Source organism: Manis pentadactyla, chromosome 16, assembly GCF_030020395.1.
Source record: "Manis pentadactyla isolate mManPen7 chromosome 16, mManPen7.hap1, whole genome shotgun sequence".
Taxonomy (NCBI): Eukaryota; Metazoa; Chordata; class Mammalia; order Pholidota; family Manidae; genus Manis; species Manis pentadactyla.
This window is the reverse complement of record NC_080034.1, coordinates 33,942,049-33,959,277: the sequence shown is the minus strand read 5'-3', so window position 1 is coordinate 33,959,277 and position 17,229 is coordinate 33,942,049. Positions and strand designations below refer to the sequence as shown.

The following is a 17,229-nucleotide window of genomic DNA, read 5'->3' as shown; positions in this document are numbered from 1 at the left end:
AAACATTAGCATGGGGGATTGAGATCACATAGCTTTCCCAGTTCTTCCAGCATCTGCTCCAGGTTACATCGTGTGCCCTTTTAAAATCCTCTTGTGGGTTCCTGTTGCTCTTGGATAAAGTCCCAGGCTAGGCAGCCTCAGCTGTGGGGCAAGAAGGACACAGCGCTGGAGGTAGGCAGACCTGTCTTTGCCTGTCATGACCACCACTTCTTACATGTATGATCTGGAGTAAATTTACTTAACTTTCTTAGGTCTCCATGGGGATTGTAATTCCCCATTGATCCTCAAAGGATTAATATAAGCATTAAAAGTAATGAATACAGTTTTCTGGGCACAGAGCAAAAACTCGGTAATATTGGTGTTACTGCTTCTGGTGACCTGGCTCCCATATGCCCCTTGAGTTCTTCTGTCACTCTGCCCCTCCCCACAACGTTATCCAGCCACACAGAAACACCTTACGCATCTGGAAAAATTGTGGGCTGTTTAAAGTGTTTCTCCCTCTGCCAGGAATGGTTTTCCTGACCGTCATTGCCTAGTAAGTCATTTGTCAAGACCAGGCACAGACCTCTCACTCCCTCCAGAATGTTTTTAGTTCTTCTGGCTTTGTTTTCCTATCACCCCTGTGCTTCTATCATGGCAGATAATCCTAATTCAGGTTAATCATGCTTACTGTATTTTCTTTGGAAGACTATGAGGACAGGACTATTTTTGTTTCTATTTATTTCTTTGTTTTATATTGGAGAAATGCCTGTAGTTATTGAATGGATATATGATAGTCATTTTTTAAAAATGTGACAATGACCAGGATACTTTCTACACCCCCACTCCCTTTATGGATCCTATAATAACATTCAAAAAAGAGAAATCATTGAACAAAAGAGTTTTAGGAGTTTTTATTAATCATATGATTCCTGCTCCTTCTTGCCTTGAATGTCGAGTAACATCTTAATTTAAAATACAGTTAACAGAAACTTCCAAAAATATTATTATAAGGTGTACGGTATAATAACTTCTCCTTGGAATTCCTCCCCCATCCACGGACAGGGAAGCGCCCAAAATGAAGACTGAAGGTGAGGTTTCCAATATGCAGGACCCTGATCCTCTTTTAATATCCACATATAACACAGATTCTGTGCTTTGAAGATGCAAGTTCTGAATGTTGTACTTGAATGAGACTTGCTCCTAACGGGGGTCTGAGGTGGTAAGCAATGAATGGTAGTGATATTATAAAACAATTAGTTGAGGGCAACAGGGGGGACAAAAACACCAGAAATCCCAAAATAACAGTAAAAGAGCCATTATGCAAAAAATCTTGGATTGCAAACCCCTGAGGAGGTAATATTAGGGGCTGGGGAGAAAATACATATCAAAGTTTTCTTCTTTAATTGTTTAAAAGTATTAGATTTCCGTGTGGCTAATAATACTACTTAATAAAAAATACATTGATTTATAATCCCGAATACAGACTATCAAACCAAATGATATTGCCACAGTCAGGAAACTTGCAAAGCCTCCACATCTTATCATGAGAATCATGGACTGTGTTCTGCTATTATTTCAAAAGAAAATTGACCCTGTCACTATGGATCCAGAAAAACCTTGCTGTAAGCCATCATGGGGAGAGTCATTAAAAGTAAGTGAAATCTATCTTTGCAAGTCCTGTAAACTACATCAGGGGTCCCTAGTCCCGGACACTCAATATAAACCAGACAACTGCAGATAAATATTGAAGAGTTTATCCTAAACCACATCTCTGGAAATGTAAGTAGGGAAAGATTTTAAAGCTGGTATTCAACAGTCTTGATGTCAGTCTAATCTCGTCTCCTAAAGGGGGCCTGTGTGGTTGATGGCATTTAGGTGCACTCACTGGACAGGAAACTTAACATAGGTTTTTTTTCTTTACTCTTTCACGGTGGAAATTGAATGGCAATCTGAAAATTACAGATTTAAGTGGGCTATTGCCATAGTCTTGATTTGTATGCATAGAGCAAATCAGCTGTCACTTCTTTGAAAAAGTTCAGTTTAGAAGTTCAATTTAGAAAAACATCCTGACTCGGCAAGAAAGAATTTATTTTCACCCAGAACGTACAGGTTGTAATACTTTTTTTCAGTTGATGAGTGCAGCAGGGTTCCTGTGGAGCCTTCAGCAGTTCCCCAAGGATACTATAAATGAAGAGACTGTCGAGTTACTACAGCCCTATTTTAATATGGATGATTACACTTTTGAAAGTGCCAAGAAAGTCTGTGGCAATGTGGCTGGTCTGCTGTCTTGGACACTTGCTATGGCAACATTTTATGGTATCAACAGAGAAGTGTTGCCTCTGAAGGTAAGTTTCCCTTCTCCTCTGTAAATCAATGTTTAATAAAATTGATCATCAGTATTACTGCTACTATAAGACAAAGCACATGGTTGACTAATAAAGGTAGATGTCCCTATTGCCATGTATGTCCTCTCACAGCTTCTCACTCTTTTTATATCTGTCCTGTGGTTCTTGGAATGCAGACAAGAAACCGAAACCAACTTGTTAACTTAAGCAGGAAATGAATTTGTTGGGAATCATAATCAAGCTGTCATAAAAGAAAACTTGCCATTTCTTTAAAGTTTGGAGATTAGGTTTGGAGACTGAATTTGATTACCTCTTTTCCAAACAAAATTTTAAGATATTAGGATTAACATCCAGAAATATTTCAAATTTCAAAGACAGAAAGCTAATCCTACATGCATCGATGAAACAACCAACCAAACAAAATGAAAAAGGTTGCTTATACAGGAAGAGAAATCAGGATGTCATAGACGTCCCACAACTGTAAATACTAGAAGATAATAGGAACACATAGTCAGAGTGTTGAGGAGGAAATTGCAGTGGTCCAAGAATTCAATAACTGGCCAAACTGCCCTTCGTGTATAAAAGGATGCAATTTAATATTGAGTGGTACACCCACACACCCACACACACCCACACCCATCTTCTCTGGGCCAAGAATTCAATAACTGGCCAAACTGCCCTTCATGCAATTTAATCTTGAGTGGTACACACACACACACACACACACACACACACACACACACACACACACACACAGGCCTTCAGATCTAAAAGAACAGCAATCTCAGAATCCTTCCCTCCCACCCCTCACTCCATAAAGCTGAAAGAATTGAAAGTGGTTGTGCCCCATGGAATGGAAAATGGTAAATAGGTGGGCAGGGAGTTGTGGGTTTTCATAATTGCCTTATAGAAATGGCTGCCTTTTTGAACCCTATATATAGGTAACTTTAAGAAAATAGAAAGCAAATTAAAAATAAGAATGTTTTGACAAAGGGAAATGATAAAATATAGCAAATCCACCCAAACTAAAAGATACCAAGGGAGAAATGTCATCATAAATGTAGAATTTAAGAGAAAAGGCACTTACGAGAAAAGTTTTTTTTTTAATTTTGGTATCATTAATCTACAAATACATGAAGCAGAGAACAGTTATTTTTTATTGATAAAAATTATGACCCATAATAAGACTTAATCATAAAAATGCTTTTTGCAATAAATGAAATGTTATCAAACTACATAAAGCAAAATCCGTTAATATCTTAGTAAAGATTAATAAAAATAGTATTGTAATTTGAGATTGTGGCAGAGGGCCAGCCTTATGGGCATGCTAGCTGTGTTTCAGGACCCCCTGTGTAGAAGGGCCCAGATGTGGCTTAATGCTCTGCTGTCACCCTCTCGAATTCTTAAGAATTTTTTAATAAGAAGCTAGAGGCTGCACATTTTTGTTTTGTACTGGGCCCTGCAAATTATGTGGCTAGTCCTGAGTAGGCATAAATTGGTAATTATATAGAGATTTCATGCTATGTTATTTTCAAGGTTGAATAGCCACATTGGACTTTCTTCTATATGAGCAAAGAATATAAAATTATTTTTAGTGTCCAAGAAACATTTGCAAAAATGGATCATAATTAATGCCAAAAGAAGACCTTGATTTAGTCCCCAAAAGCAAAAATTGCTGAGGCCTCATTCTCTGATTATAAGTAATAAAATTAGAAAGTTTACATTAAAAAAAAATCCAGTTACTTTTCTTTAGAAAATGACAAAAAGCTAACCACCAAAGTTTTTGTGATGTGACCAAAATGGTACTTTCTTAGCCCTTAAATCATTGAAATGAAATACTCCTGTACATACTCACAAGCACACATGTACATCAAATTTAAGGGAAGTGGAAGAGAGCTAATAAAAATAACATTAAAAATTAGAGAAAAGTAGCAGATTTAAAGAACTCGTGCTTTCCAAAAACAAAGTATGAGAGATATGTTCTTAGAAAATCTAAACAAGAAGAAAATACATATAATCACAGATGTGTAGATTTAAATGGTTGAAAAACAATTTTAAATATCTGTATGTAAACACATCACGAAATTTAAATGAAAGGAACATTTTCTGGAAAAGAAGGCTAACTTCAAATAAGTCAAATATTGAAGAAGAAAAATGTTTTACCTCAGAAGACTCTAGGGCTATGATTGTTACTGATTATTTTAAATTTCTAAGAAATAGATAATTATCAGACTGTAGAACTTAGAGATGAAAAACTACTGTTACAGTGATTTCATTTCAAAACAGTTTTACAAAGAAACAATCCAAAATGGTTGCATACCTACCCAATATTATTTATCATAGCATTATTTATAATAATTAAAAATAGTGGGGAATGTCTAAAAGTTGGAAAAGGTTAAGTAAATTATGATATATACAAATAGTGGGATCGTATGCAGCCACACAGGTAATGTTTATGAAAAAGTGTTTAAGGACATGGGGAAAGGATGGACTCCACTACATCAAGTGGAAAAAAAAGTCAAAATGCCAGTCATCAACTTCTTAGCACAATACTCACAGATTATCTCTGAATAAGATCATGGATAATTTTTGTTCTCCTTCCTATACAGTGCTGCATTTTCCATTTTCTATATTGAACATTAATAATTTAAACAAATAGAACTTGAATGAAATATCTCTAAGACTCTCTGCTTCCCCAGCTGGAAGCACTGAAACAGATCATCTCCAAACACCATGTAGGGCAAAAATTACAAAATTTATGTTATTCTTTAACAATCAGAATCACAAATATTTTGCAGAGCTAATAGAAAGTCCACACTAAGTACCTCTTTTTCCTTTTAAGGCCAACCTGGCCAAGCAAGAGGGCCGTCTGGCAGTTGCTAATGCTGAATTGGGCAAGGCCCAGGCACTGCTCGACGAGAAACAAGCTGAGCTGGATAAAGTACAAGCAAAATTTGATGCAGCAATGAATGAGAAAATGGTGAGATTAAGTATACAAAGTTGCTGAAACAATGTATTGACATTTTACACATGTCCTGTATTTAGAAATCAGGCGAATGTTTATGATGAAAAAATATTTACCTGACTGCCTTTATTCACTGGCTATGTCTGTCGACTAATTTTGGATCTTTGATACTGCAGAGTCTTTTTGTATGGTTCCAATAATCGTTTTCTGTAAAAATAAGTTGTGGTGGGTCATATCCAAAGAGTACTGAGTTTGGAGTTAGAAATTGGATTTGAGATCCAGCTCAGGTACTTATTAATTATGTGATTGGAAGCAACTGATCTAGCTTCATCTGTCAAATGGGGATCCCAATACCACCTCATGGGATAGGTTATAAGCAGTGGTGGTCTGGTCAACGATCAACAGTTGGCTCATTGTGGGGTTGGGGAGAAGGGAACAGGGGAAAAGAAAGCCCTGATTTGCAGTGTTTGCTGATTCCTGTGGTGTAGGTATTCCTACCACTGCCAGGTTTAACCTACCAATGTGATACACTGAACACAGATCTGGAAACACTCCTTACTGTCTCCACCACACAGACATAGCGTGTCTTCACATGCATCTTCAATAAGTCTGTGAGCATAGACGATGCAAATGTGGTAAATAACTAGGAAACGATGAGTTTTGTCTATTATCTTTGCCTTTAATGTAATCTAATTGTAAGTTTATATAATTTAATTTTTAATAATGGCTGTGTTAGACACCAACTCACAAATTTTCTGAAAATTTCACTATTGGCTATTATGAGTTGATACAAACTGTCAGCAGCACACTACTGTTGTGTAGAATTTTCCTGGGAAAAAATAAACTGCAAAGAACTCCAAATTATTATTAAATCCACAACTTAAAATGGTGTATTTTATTGATTTGATTCTGTTTTGAAAATATTTAATGGAAACACTGTATTAATCTAAGTGATTAGGATTCTCTCTTACAAAACTGCTTCCCTTGAGATTTCATAAGATAAAATAGCTATATTATGAATTAATTACCAGAATTTAGTATGTCAAGTATCATTAACAATGTAATCTTAGATTATATTTATTTTGCAAATCAAGAAATTCCTGCATGTATTTTTGCATGTGAATCTAGTGGGTGTTTGATTAAGCACTTAAAAAGTTATTTGAGACATTCTTCCTTTATGTATGTAGGATTTGCTTAACGATGCTGATATGTGCCGGAGAAAGATGCAGGCAGCTTCCACTCTCATCGACGGACTGAGTGGGGAAAAAGTCCGATGGACTCAGCAAAGTAAAGAGTTCAAAGCTCAGATTAATAGGTATCAATTTTGGTCTTTGTTAGAATTACTCTCCTTCTAAGGCATCATTCTAAACTCCACTCTTTTGTGACATTAGAAAAAATAAAATCCATCTCTCTCGTGAGGTGTTTCCTCCTTCACTTCCGTATGTCCATCTCTGAATCCCATTACCGAGGGAGTGCTTACAGCTTAAGTCATGTGCTCAGTAAAACAGAGAAGGAAGAAAATTTCATGAAACACTTAAATCTCAATTTTGGTTTTGCAGTGGGAGTCTTCAGTACAAGAGTGCTTCTCATACTGTTTGGATTTGCTAGAACAATCTAGATTCTTGCTCCAGTTCTATACTCTTTACCTCAGTGGTTTTGAAAGTGTGGATCAATGGTTCTAAAATGCAAGGGTATCTTGTGCTGGTGTCTATTGGTGTCCTCAGAAAACCTAAAAAGAGGAGAATGAAAGAAGAGTAGGAAAATGGCAGAAAAGAAGTACAAGGAGGAGAAGAAAGAAATAGTTTAATCAAGACTAAAGCCGAACAGGACCAGGGCATGGGATAGGAAAAGGGCATGTCCCTTCCTAAGAGGCGAGGATAGGGACCTGTCGCTTCGGGAAGCAGCCTTCTCTCTGGCACCCTGGCCTCACCCGGATGTGGCCACTCCTACCCCATTTGGGTTTGGGGGCTCCTTTTGCTTGTTCTCTCCGTGTCTGCCTACCAAGTGTTAGGCAGGAAGCCAAGAAGGATTTTGCCTAGAAACAAAACAGAACTGCACTGAGGCCTGTCAGACTCCTTAACAGGAATGCGTAAAACATGTTAGTGATTCTGTGGGTTTTTTTTAACAGACTCGTGGGTGATATTCTGCTGTGCACTGGATTCCTTTCCTATCTTGGTCCCTTCAATCAGATATTTAGGAACTATTTGCTTAAAGATCAATGGGAGATAGAGTTGAAAGCACGGAGGATTCCTTTCACTGAAAACCTGAATCTTATTTCAATGTTGGTGGATCCTCCAACTGTAAGTGTTACTTTCCTGATAATATTATTTGAATTGCAGTCTCACTTTATTTCTTGCTAAGAAGCCTAAGTATACCTAATTTTTCCTTGTTTCATTTATTTGAAAAGATTGTTTTGAAAATGCTTAAGTTACAGAAAAAGAACTTCTCTTTATGCTGTAAAAGTTCCTTTGGATTTTAAGAAATCTTGCTTTCAATTAATACCAGTTGTATTACTGTGAATTAAAAAGTCATTCATGAGTTAGAGGCTTGGTAAAACTGAGATCTTCTTATAACTCTTCATTATTTACACCACTCCTATGAAGTCACATTCTCTTACAAACATTTTGGGTGAATGTGGACATTAGCTAGGCTGTAAGTACTGGCATTAAACCTCCTTTTGACCATCAACCATCTTTTCATAGTGTCCAACAGCATAACACAACAGCATGTTCTGATATCACTCACCTTCCTTGCTGGGAATTTGATGCCACTGTCAATTTTTTCAGTGTATCTTGCAGAACTCCTGTGGTGTCAAATACTTTCCAGGCCATTTGTATTCACAAGCTGCTTTACGATTTGTAAATATGTTCCTCCCATTACCTTTTCCTTAGAGAAGCCATGGTATAAATTTCATGACGCCTGTATTTAAAAGCTAAAAAAAAAATTGGAAAAGTTAGTATTTTCCAATTCAAACAATGTTCAGCTAGACCTTACAGGGACTAGACAATTTAATAGAGATGTCTGGGGCACTGGTGAGGCAGAGTGGGCCAGAATATTTGTGCAGTCACAAGTCCCATCTCACGCTCAAGTGGGTGAGTTGCGATGGGAAAGTATTTGAGAGACCAAAGGGAAGACCTGGAGAAGCCGAGTGAGACTTGAGGGTTTATTGGGACTTATGTACAAGGAGTCCAGGAGCAGCTAGCTGGACGAGGTTGCACACCACCATAATGGACAGAGAGGGAACTGATTATATGGGGTGAGGAGACAAAGACTGTGTGTCAGGGTGAGGGGACAGACACTACATGCTATGCTTGAAGGGGTCATTCTTGTGCCACCAGTACCCCAAGGAATAAAGCCTGGGTCGGAGGGGTCTGCCTCCCAGTCTGATGTTTCCATAGCTAAGGCAGGCCTGGATTTGGCCAGCCCCCGGCCATCGACCCACTGTATACCCAGCATACCACCCGAAGAAGGGGGACATGTAGACTCACGGTTATTCTGGGACAAAGGTTACAAGTGGCAGTGCTTGTCCCCATAATATTGTTTATTAGTTATGGACTTTGGAGGTGTTGGGATAATTTAACTAAGGTAGAAGCTGGTTTGTTCATTGGATCTCAGGTGATTTTATTGACCACATAGAGGCAGGCAGTCAATTCCCTCTTAGCTTGGAAAGGAAATAGTAAAAACAAAATGTTATTGGTGAGCTCCTGACAATAAAATATCTCATCTCCCCTAATGTCTCTGCCTTCAGCTGCACAATCCCCCATTTCCCCTTGTAAGCCGAACCAAAGGGCAACAAGGGGTATTTTCAGAGTCTTAACCCTTGGTGCTTGTTTTCTCTGACATCTCAGCATATCATTATCTCTGCTAACTCTGTCCAGTCTGGATCCCACCACCCAGCCAGTTTCACCATTTTTTAAGCCCTTATGTTCTCAATGTTCACCAACCATGCTTCAAAATACCCAAAACAGTTTTAATATGAAATCAATTTATAACACTTAATCATAAGTATAAAAATATAATGTAAAGGACTAAACTTAGTCTTGGGTATTTGAAAAGGATTTATTAGATTATGAGTTCATTTTTTTTAATGTTACTTGGTTATTGTTTAAAAGTTTAGGTTTTCTTAGGTACCTGTTGCATAGTCTCAATGGAAAAACTATGTCCAATGTTAAATTATTTTGTATTGTGGCATTTTTGATTACTTATGAAAGCATTCTTGTTCTCCTTTGAATGGCCATATCCATTTCCCATTATTCAGATCGGTGAGTGGGGGCTGCAGGGATTGCCAGGAGATGACCTTTCAATTCAGAATGGCATCATTGTGACAAAGGCCGCCAGGTACCCACTCCTTATAGATCCACAAACTCAAGGCAAAACTTGGATAAAGTCAAAGGAAAAAGAAAATGACTTGCAGGTATGTACCATTTGGCACGTGGAAAAGTTATCTTAAAATCACAAAATTTTCCCAAAATTTCAATTGAACCTGCCAGTCATAAATCTGTCATCTTTATGAAAACTGTCTGCTAATTAACACCCTCAAGTTTTGTAACAGCAATTTGGGGCAAAGGCTCTGATTATTTTCTCCCTTTTGTGCCCTCTCTTGATTTCACTCTCCTTCTCTCTGTCCCTTTCCCAGGCTCAATTGCTTGTGCTAGGGTTGGATGTGGCTTTTATTCTGGACCTTAGGTTTGGGCTTATAGGAAAACAGCAAAAATAGATGTTGTGCTCCCTCAGTTTAAGGCCATTTGTGCCAACCTAGCCCAGGCACTTGGTACTACATAGCTTCCTAGTGTCCAATATTAGAGTTGGACTTTAAGATGTTAAAATAAGCTGTTAATTTTAAGATAGGGATACACAAGGACAGGATTACAACGTTCCTCACTCCCTTGGGAATCTTGTTACCACTGGTATTTCAATTCAACTGCCAATATGGACTTTTAGACATATTGGTCCCAGAGCTGTAAGCCTCCCTGCTCCATATTTTTACTGGTGCTATTCTACTAACTCAAATGCCTTTCTTTACCCTACTGCCCACTTCACTTACATCCCAGATAAGTATCTTAAATGTGCCTCAAAGTCCACATCTAACACTACCTTCATTAAGACTTTTCTGTGTCCCCAGCTTAGTATAGCCTATCCTAACGGTTCATAACATCTTGGTTGTATTTCTGTTGTGGAGTCTGTCTTGAATTATTGTTCTTTGCACTTTTGTTTTCTATCTCTACATAATAAACTTCTTGCTGGCCAGGTTTATGGTTTTGCACCATTTTTATGTTTCTGCACAGCTCTTTATATACAGTAGGAATTCTGATATTTCTTGAATTTAAATGAATTGATCACAGGGTATTATCATTACAGAATAAAAACTAGAAAAATCATGTAGTCATCTTGGTAAATGCAGAAAAATTACTTGGTAACATTCAGCACCCATTCATGATAAAGCTTATAGCAAACTAAGGATAGGAAGCTCTTCCTTAATAAGATAAAAAGGATTTTACAAAAGGCCTACAACAAACTCTGTATTTAATGGTGAAATATTGAAAGATTTCCCTGTGGGTTCACGGCTTTACCAGCAAGTGGACCCTGCCTAGCACTTAGGACCACCCCAAAATACTCCTACTTCATGAATACTCCAGAGCATCCAAACATCAGTCTGTTTACTTAGAAAACCCAGAGAAATCCCACAAAGGAGCAGAGGGTATAAATGGAGGGAAAGGGCTAAAGGAAATGGGTTAATAGGAATGCAGCTTCTGAGGAGTTACGTGCACAGGCAGAGTGTTCTGGAGCACACCTGCTCCCGAACTTAATTTCCTGAATTCATCTCAACTATAATGTGTCCCTTCCTCCATTCCTCTTGCCTCCCCTGGCCGTTTATCTCCCTGATCATCATACTCTTATTTTTCCTGATCATAGCTTTGTCTTTCCATTTTGGAATTAAATTCATTGATAACTTTCAGTAATGTCCTTCCTGATGCAACCCCAATCCCAGGAACCTTCTTGAGGAAGTAAGAGAAATATGCCAGAGATACCGCCTTACTTTAAAAACTGTCAACTGTTGGGATATGAGCAAATTGTGCTATATTTTTCTTACTCAAAAGACATGATTTTTCTGAATATGTGTATAAGTACATGCACAAACAGCCATAAATGAAAACAAATGAAACAAAATTATTATTTCTTACTGAGGAAGGAAAACAAAATGAAAAATAAGGCACTTTTTAAATGAAAAACAAAACATGTTTTTACGTGTTCAGGATTGTACTCCACCTTGGCAGCTTTGCCAAAGCCACCTTCAGTGCTGTCTCCAGGGCCTACAGCTCTGATTTCTGGAAAAAGAAGGTATTCATTCAGTTTCCTTACAAAGGATTCACTGACCACCTTGTAAAGACCCAACACCAGGCTCTGGTGTTGGCTACCACACAGTATTTCTACACAAGAAAAATCAAATGAATTAGACCTGAAATTATGACTCCAAGATACTATATCAAGTTTATAAAAGATATGGAAGATGGTTAAAGGTAATTTTCACACTGAAAATTTGAAAATTGTTATTCCTTTACTTGGTGTATTAGAGTTCTCAAGAGAAACAGAATAGGATATCTACATATAAAAATAGATATATAGAAAGACATTTATTATGAGGGATTGGCTCATAGGATTATGGAGACTGAGAAGTTCCACAGTCTGCCATCTGTAAGCTGGAGGTCTAGGCAAGCTGGTGGTGAAGTTCCAGTCCAAACTCTGAAGTCTGAGAACCAGGGAAGCCAATGGTGTAAATCCCAGTCCAAGTCTGAAAGCCTAAGAACCAGGAACTGATGTTCAAGAGCAGGAGAAAATGGATTTTCAGCTTTAGAAGAGCAAATTCACCTTTCTTCCATCTTTTTGTTATATATTCAGACCCTCAAGGGATGATGGAGCCCTTGGCATTGGCAAGGGTGATTTTCTTTACTCAGTCTACCAATTCAAATGCTAATCTCTTCTGCAAACACCTTTACAGACACACCCTGAAATAATGTTTGCCAATTATTTGGGCATCCCTTAGCCCAGTCAAATTGACATATGAAAGTAACCATCACACTTGGGAAGGAAATCACAAAAATAAAGCTTATTTCTTGGGAAATAGAGCAGGACAATTACAGCTAGGCCTCTGGGACCTTGTTTCATCATCTAAATCATCTTTAATAAGCCAGCTAAAGCTCTTTGTTTAGATTCATTTACCTTATCAACTCATGGTGAGGGCTTTCACAGTATGTCATTGGTATAAATAAAGCTATCCACCCAAGGGAACAAATTCTTTCATGGGCAGGATTTTTTGCTTTAGTTATTTCCTTTTTAACCAAAACAGGACAAAGGTAGACTTATATAATTTTTCAATTCCACATCATTTTTTCATAGCAAGTGAGAGATATTTAAAAATTCCACCCTCCTAAACACCTGCAGTTTCAATGGATCTTCTCGTGTCTTAAGATCAGCAATCACAGTAGCATAAAGACAATAGTTGAATTCAGAGGATGGACTCAAAGAAGGTAGAGTTGAGGACTGACCCCTTGGGAATCCTCACACTTAGTATTATGGGCTGCATTTGTTCTCCTCAGTCCTTGTCCCCTCCACAGCAAAGGATTGAAAGGCAGAGAGACACAGTAAGTAACAAAGCAAAGTGAAAGTTTTATTTCTTTATTTGAGGGGGACGGGGAGCAAAACCACAATTTTATTTTAATGACATTATGAGAGGGTGTGGTTTGGGCAGTTCTTAGTTTTGTTCAATTGTGCCTATGTTGGGACCTGGTTGGGACCTGTTTGCCCATAGGCAAGAAGTTACCTTCCTGCAAAGCCTTTGTTGTCTTCATGGGGCCCCCTACTTGGACAGTTTGGGCAATTTTTCCTGGAACTTTATCTTCCCCTTCTAGCTGCTCATATCTGTCTTTGTATGTAACAATAGGAGGAGAGATCATGGAATAAGAAAAGGTTCAAAGCTCACTGGCTAATGCAAAGATCAACCAGCCCAGTGTATCTCTTTTAACTAATAGCAGGCATTGATCTAAAAATGGGGGACCCCACCAGGCTTTCAGAATTCTATTTTGTTTTAAATTTAAGATAAAATAAGTATATGTAGTCTTTTAGGTTGATTGTACAGAAAGTTTCTATCATATTCTTCCATTAGAATACATGCGTGGGCCCTTGGTTTGACTCAATATATTTCTGACATGCTCAGTTTATTGCTTGTTCATATTGTAAGGATCATGACAAGATAAATGAGTATCCCAAATATGCAAATTACATTGATTCTCCGAGCTATGCAAGTTTAAAAGTGTTAATATTTAATGAACAAACAAACAAAATAGAAATGGGCTCATAAATACAGAGAATAAACTGATGGTTACCATAGAGGAGGGGGTGGGGGATGGAAGAAATAAGTGAAGGGGATAAAGAGGTATAAACTTCAATTATAAAATAAATAAGTCACAGGGATGAAAAGTACAGCATGGGGAATATAGTCAATAATATTGTAATAATTTTGTATGGTGGCAGAAGTAACTATACTTACCTTGGTGAGCATTCAATATGTATGTATTTGTAGAATCACTGTGTCATACACCTGAAATTAATATAATATTGTATGTCAACTATACTTAAATTTTAAAAAATAGGTTTTAAAGAAAAGAATGAATCCTTGATTACTTCCCTTCCATCTGTAGGAGCAGCTCTGACATTCCATCTAAGGAATGCTGCTTGATTCTCCTTTGATCAGCCAGACCCCATTACAAATCCAGGGCTTCCACAAAATCACAATCCAACTCTTGAAAATTAATTTTTCTTTGTTATTTGTATAGGTAAATCTTCCTGTATAGCACTTAAAGTTCTTAGCCACTTGTCCAACACATCTCTTGGTTTCCGCTTAGGAATAGGCACATTCTTTGTAACATTTATGTACTAGTGAACTCTTTATTTTTTAGGTAACATCTCTGAACCATAAATATTTCCGCACACACTTGGAAGACAGCCTCTCCTTGGGCCGACCCCTTCTCATTGAGGACATTCGTGAAGAACTGGATCCAGCCCTGGATAATGTATTAGAAAAGAATTTCATTAAATCAGGCACCACTTTCAAGGTGAGCTTTATAAAAGAGAGAGAGAGAGACAGAAAGAAAAGAACGGAACAATGGTGACATCTACTTACCTTTTTGAGCATAGCAGCAAAAGCAATTTCCTGCAGGTGGTAGTATTTGATACAAAGGAAAAAATTATTTCTAAACTCATATTCAGTATTTCCTTTTTAAAAAAATAGTATATGAAAAATACAGGGGGAAAGCAATAATATTAGTAAGAGTAGCCATTTAGCTGAAACTAAATAACATATTAGACTGTCCAGTCATAATATACTGGTGTGATACACAAAATATATATCTACTAGCAGCTCTGACAAAATTGGTTTTGCAAGTCAAATATATACATCTACAAGATAAAACCTGCATTTCCCCACTAGAGAAAATGGCATTTTAATAAAACCTATGGGTATTGATTTGTTCAGTTCTCTATTAACTTTGAATCTAAACTCAACGACTTTGCTGGAAGCTATGGAATACTGTTTCTGATCATTGGTGATAACATGAATTGTTTTCAGTATAAGAGTTTCTTTTGTAATTGGTGTGATTCTCTACCTTTATGCTTCTTTGGTTTTATTTCTTGATCAATGACAGCATTTCTGATTGAGATTTTTTGCTTTGGACAATTTAATTTCATGAATATTAGTGAATTAAGTAAAGAATTCAAATATTCCCATTAAGATAGATGTACTTAGAAAAATTGTCTTCATAATTTGAATTATTTTATATGCTGTATTTAAAATGCTAAAGGAGGCTGTAGGATCTCCATTCCTTGCACGGCTTTTAGAAGACCCCAGAATCTTATCTGCAATGTGAAGGTGTGGTGCCTGAAAATGTGGTAGCGCCTTAGTGATGTGGTTTTCAATTACATGCAAGAATAAGGTTAATGACAATTTTAAGTCATTTAAAAATGTTATAATTTCCACCTGATTTTTAGATTGCAAAACCAGCTATTTTTATACACCTCAAATTTTAGCATTAAACTTTTTTTTCTAGAAAAAAAGTTGGCATCTTTTTCTTTGCCAATTTTATTAACCTTTCTGTTGTCAAATATGACCTCGGATATGACTGTGAAATGAAAAAAGAAATAACACTTCCTATAAATATGACAAATTTCTATAGTAGGAAATTATTTCCTTAAGCAGGGAGGAAGAGTTAAATCTCAGATGTGTCTAAACTTTGCTTTATTCAATATTTGTTTTGGATAAATTTTCCTTGTAACTTGCTTGATGTCATGGCTAAAAACATCTTCAGGCAGGACCATAGATAAAATTATTCTAAAGGAATAGGCATATCAGGGATTAAAATTCTACACCTTTCCTTTGCAATTCACTCAAGTTTCACAGCACTGACCTTTGGTAATTTCTTTCCTAAATTGAACTAAATTGCCTTGTCCTGTCCTCTAAGCTGTTTTTAATTCTATATTTGAATTTATGTAGGTAAAAGTCGGTGATAAGGAATGTGACGTCATGGATACATTTAAACTTTATATCACTACAAAGTTACCAAACCCTGCATTTACCCCTGAAATCAATGCAAAGACGTCAGTCATTGATTTTACCGTGACCGTGAAAGGACTGGAAAATCAGTTACTAAGGAGAGTAATTCTAACAGAGAAACAGGTAATAGCTTCTCAAGGTAAAGAACTTCTACTTAGAATAATTTATAATAAATGTTTAAAATGTATTGGGAAATTGTTAAGCATATGGAAAAGAAAAAAATAAGCAAGACAAATTTACCTTTTTTTTATTATTAAAGTATCATTGATATACAATCTTATGAAGGTTTCACATGAACAATACTGTGGTTTCAACATTCACCCATATGATCAAGTCCTCACCCTCCCCATTGCAGTCACTGTCTATCAGCATAGTAAGATGCTACGGAGTTATTACTTGTCTTCTCCATGCTGTACTGCTTTCCCTGTCATCTACCTATACTGTGATTGTGAATTATACTGCCCCTTCATCCCCTTCTCCCTCCCCCCGACCCTCACCAACCTCTCCCCTTTGATAACCATTAGTCCCTTTGGGAGTCTGTGGGTCTGCTGCTATTTTGTTCCTTCAGTTTTGTTTTGTTTTTATACTCCACAAATGGGTGAAGTAATTTGGTACTTGTATTTCTTCACCTGGCTTATGTCACTGAGCATAATATGCTCTAGCTCCATCCATGTTGTTACAAATGGGAGGATTTCTTTTCTTTTTATGGCTGAGTAATATTCTGTTGTGTATATGTAGCACATCATCCTTATCCATTCATCTATTGATGGACACTTAGTTTGCTTCCATATCTTGGCTTTGTAAATAGTGCTGCAATAAACATAGGGGTGCATCTGTCTTTTTGAATCTGGGATCTTGTTTTCTTCAGGTAAATTCCTAGGAGTGGAATTCCTGGGTAAATGGTATTTCTATTTTTAGCTTTTTGAGGAACCTCCATACTGCTTTCCACAATGGTTGAACTAATTTACATTCCCACCAACAGTGTAGAAGGGTTCTCCTTTCTCTGCATCCTCACCAGCACTTATTGTTGCTTGTTTTTTGGATGTTGGCCATCCTAACTGGCATAAGGTGATATCTCATTGTGCTTTTAATTTGCATTTTCTGATAATTACTGATGTTGGAGTATCTCTTCACGTGCCTGTTGGCCATCCTAATTTCTTCTTTGGAGAAGTGTCTGTATCATCCACCAATTTTTTAATCAGGTTATTTGTTTTTTGGGGTGTAAAGGTTTGTGAGTTCTTTATATATTTTGGATGTTAACCCCTCATTGGATGAGTCATTTTTGAATATATTCTCCCATATGGTAGGATGCCTTTTTGTTCTCCTGATGGTGT

The 17,229-nt window shown here is 37.1% G+C and overlaps 1 protein-coding gene across 1 annotated transcript in view; it reads left to right on the top strand.

The window, feature by feature from the left end:
- The window catches only part of DNAH8 (dynein axonemal heavy chain 8), a 353,325-nt gene that overhangs the window by 222,304 nt on the left and 113,792 nt on the right, over window positions 1-17,229 (top strand). The window contains exons 69-76 of the mRNA XM_057494308.1: window positions 1,466-1,633; window positions 2,112-2,327; window positions 5,170-5,307; window positions 6,480-6,607; window positions 7,421-7,592; window positions 9,551-9,706; window positions 14,247-14,402; window positions 15,836-16,018. Coding sequence (XP_057350291.1) covers window positions 1,466-1,633; window positions 2,112-2,327; window positions 5,170-5,307; window positions 6,480-6,607; window positions 7,421-7,592; window positions 9,551-9,706; window positions 14,247-14,402; window positions 15,836-16,018 — 1,317 coding nt within the window. The remainder of the gene's footprint in view (window positions 1-1,465; window positions 1,634-2,111; window positions 2,328-5,169; window positions 5,308-6,479; window positions 6,608-7,420; window positions 7,593-9,550; window positions 9,707-14,246; window positions 14,403-15,835; window positions 16,019-17,229) is intronic.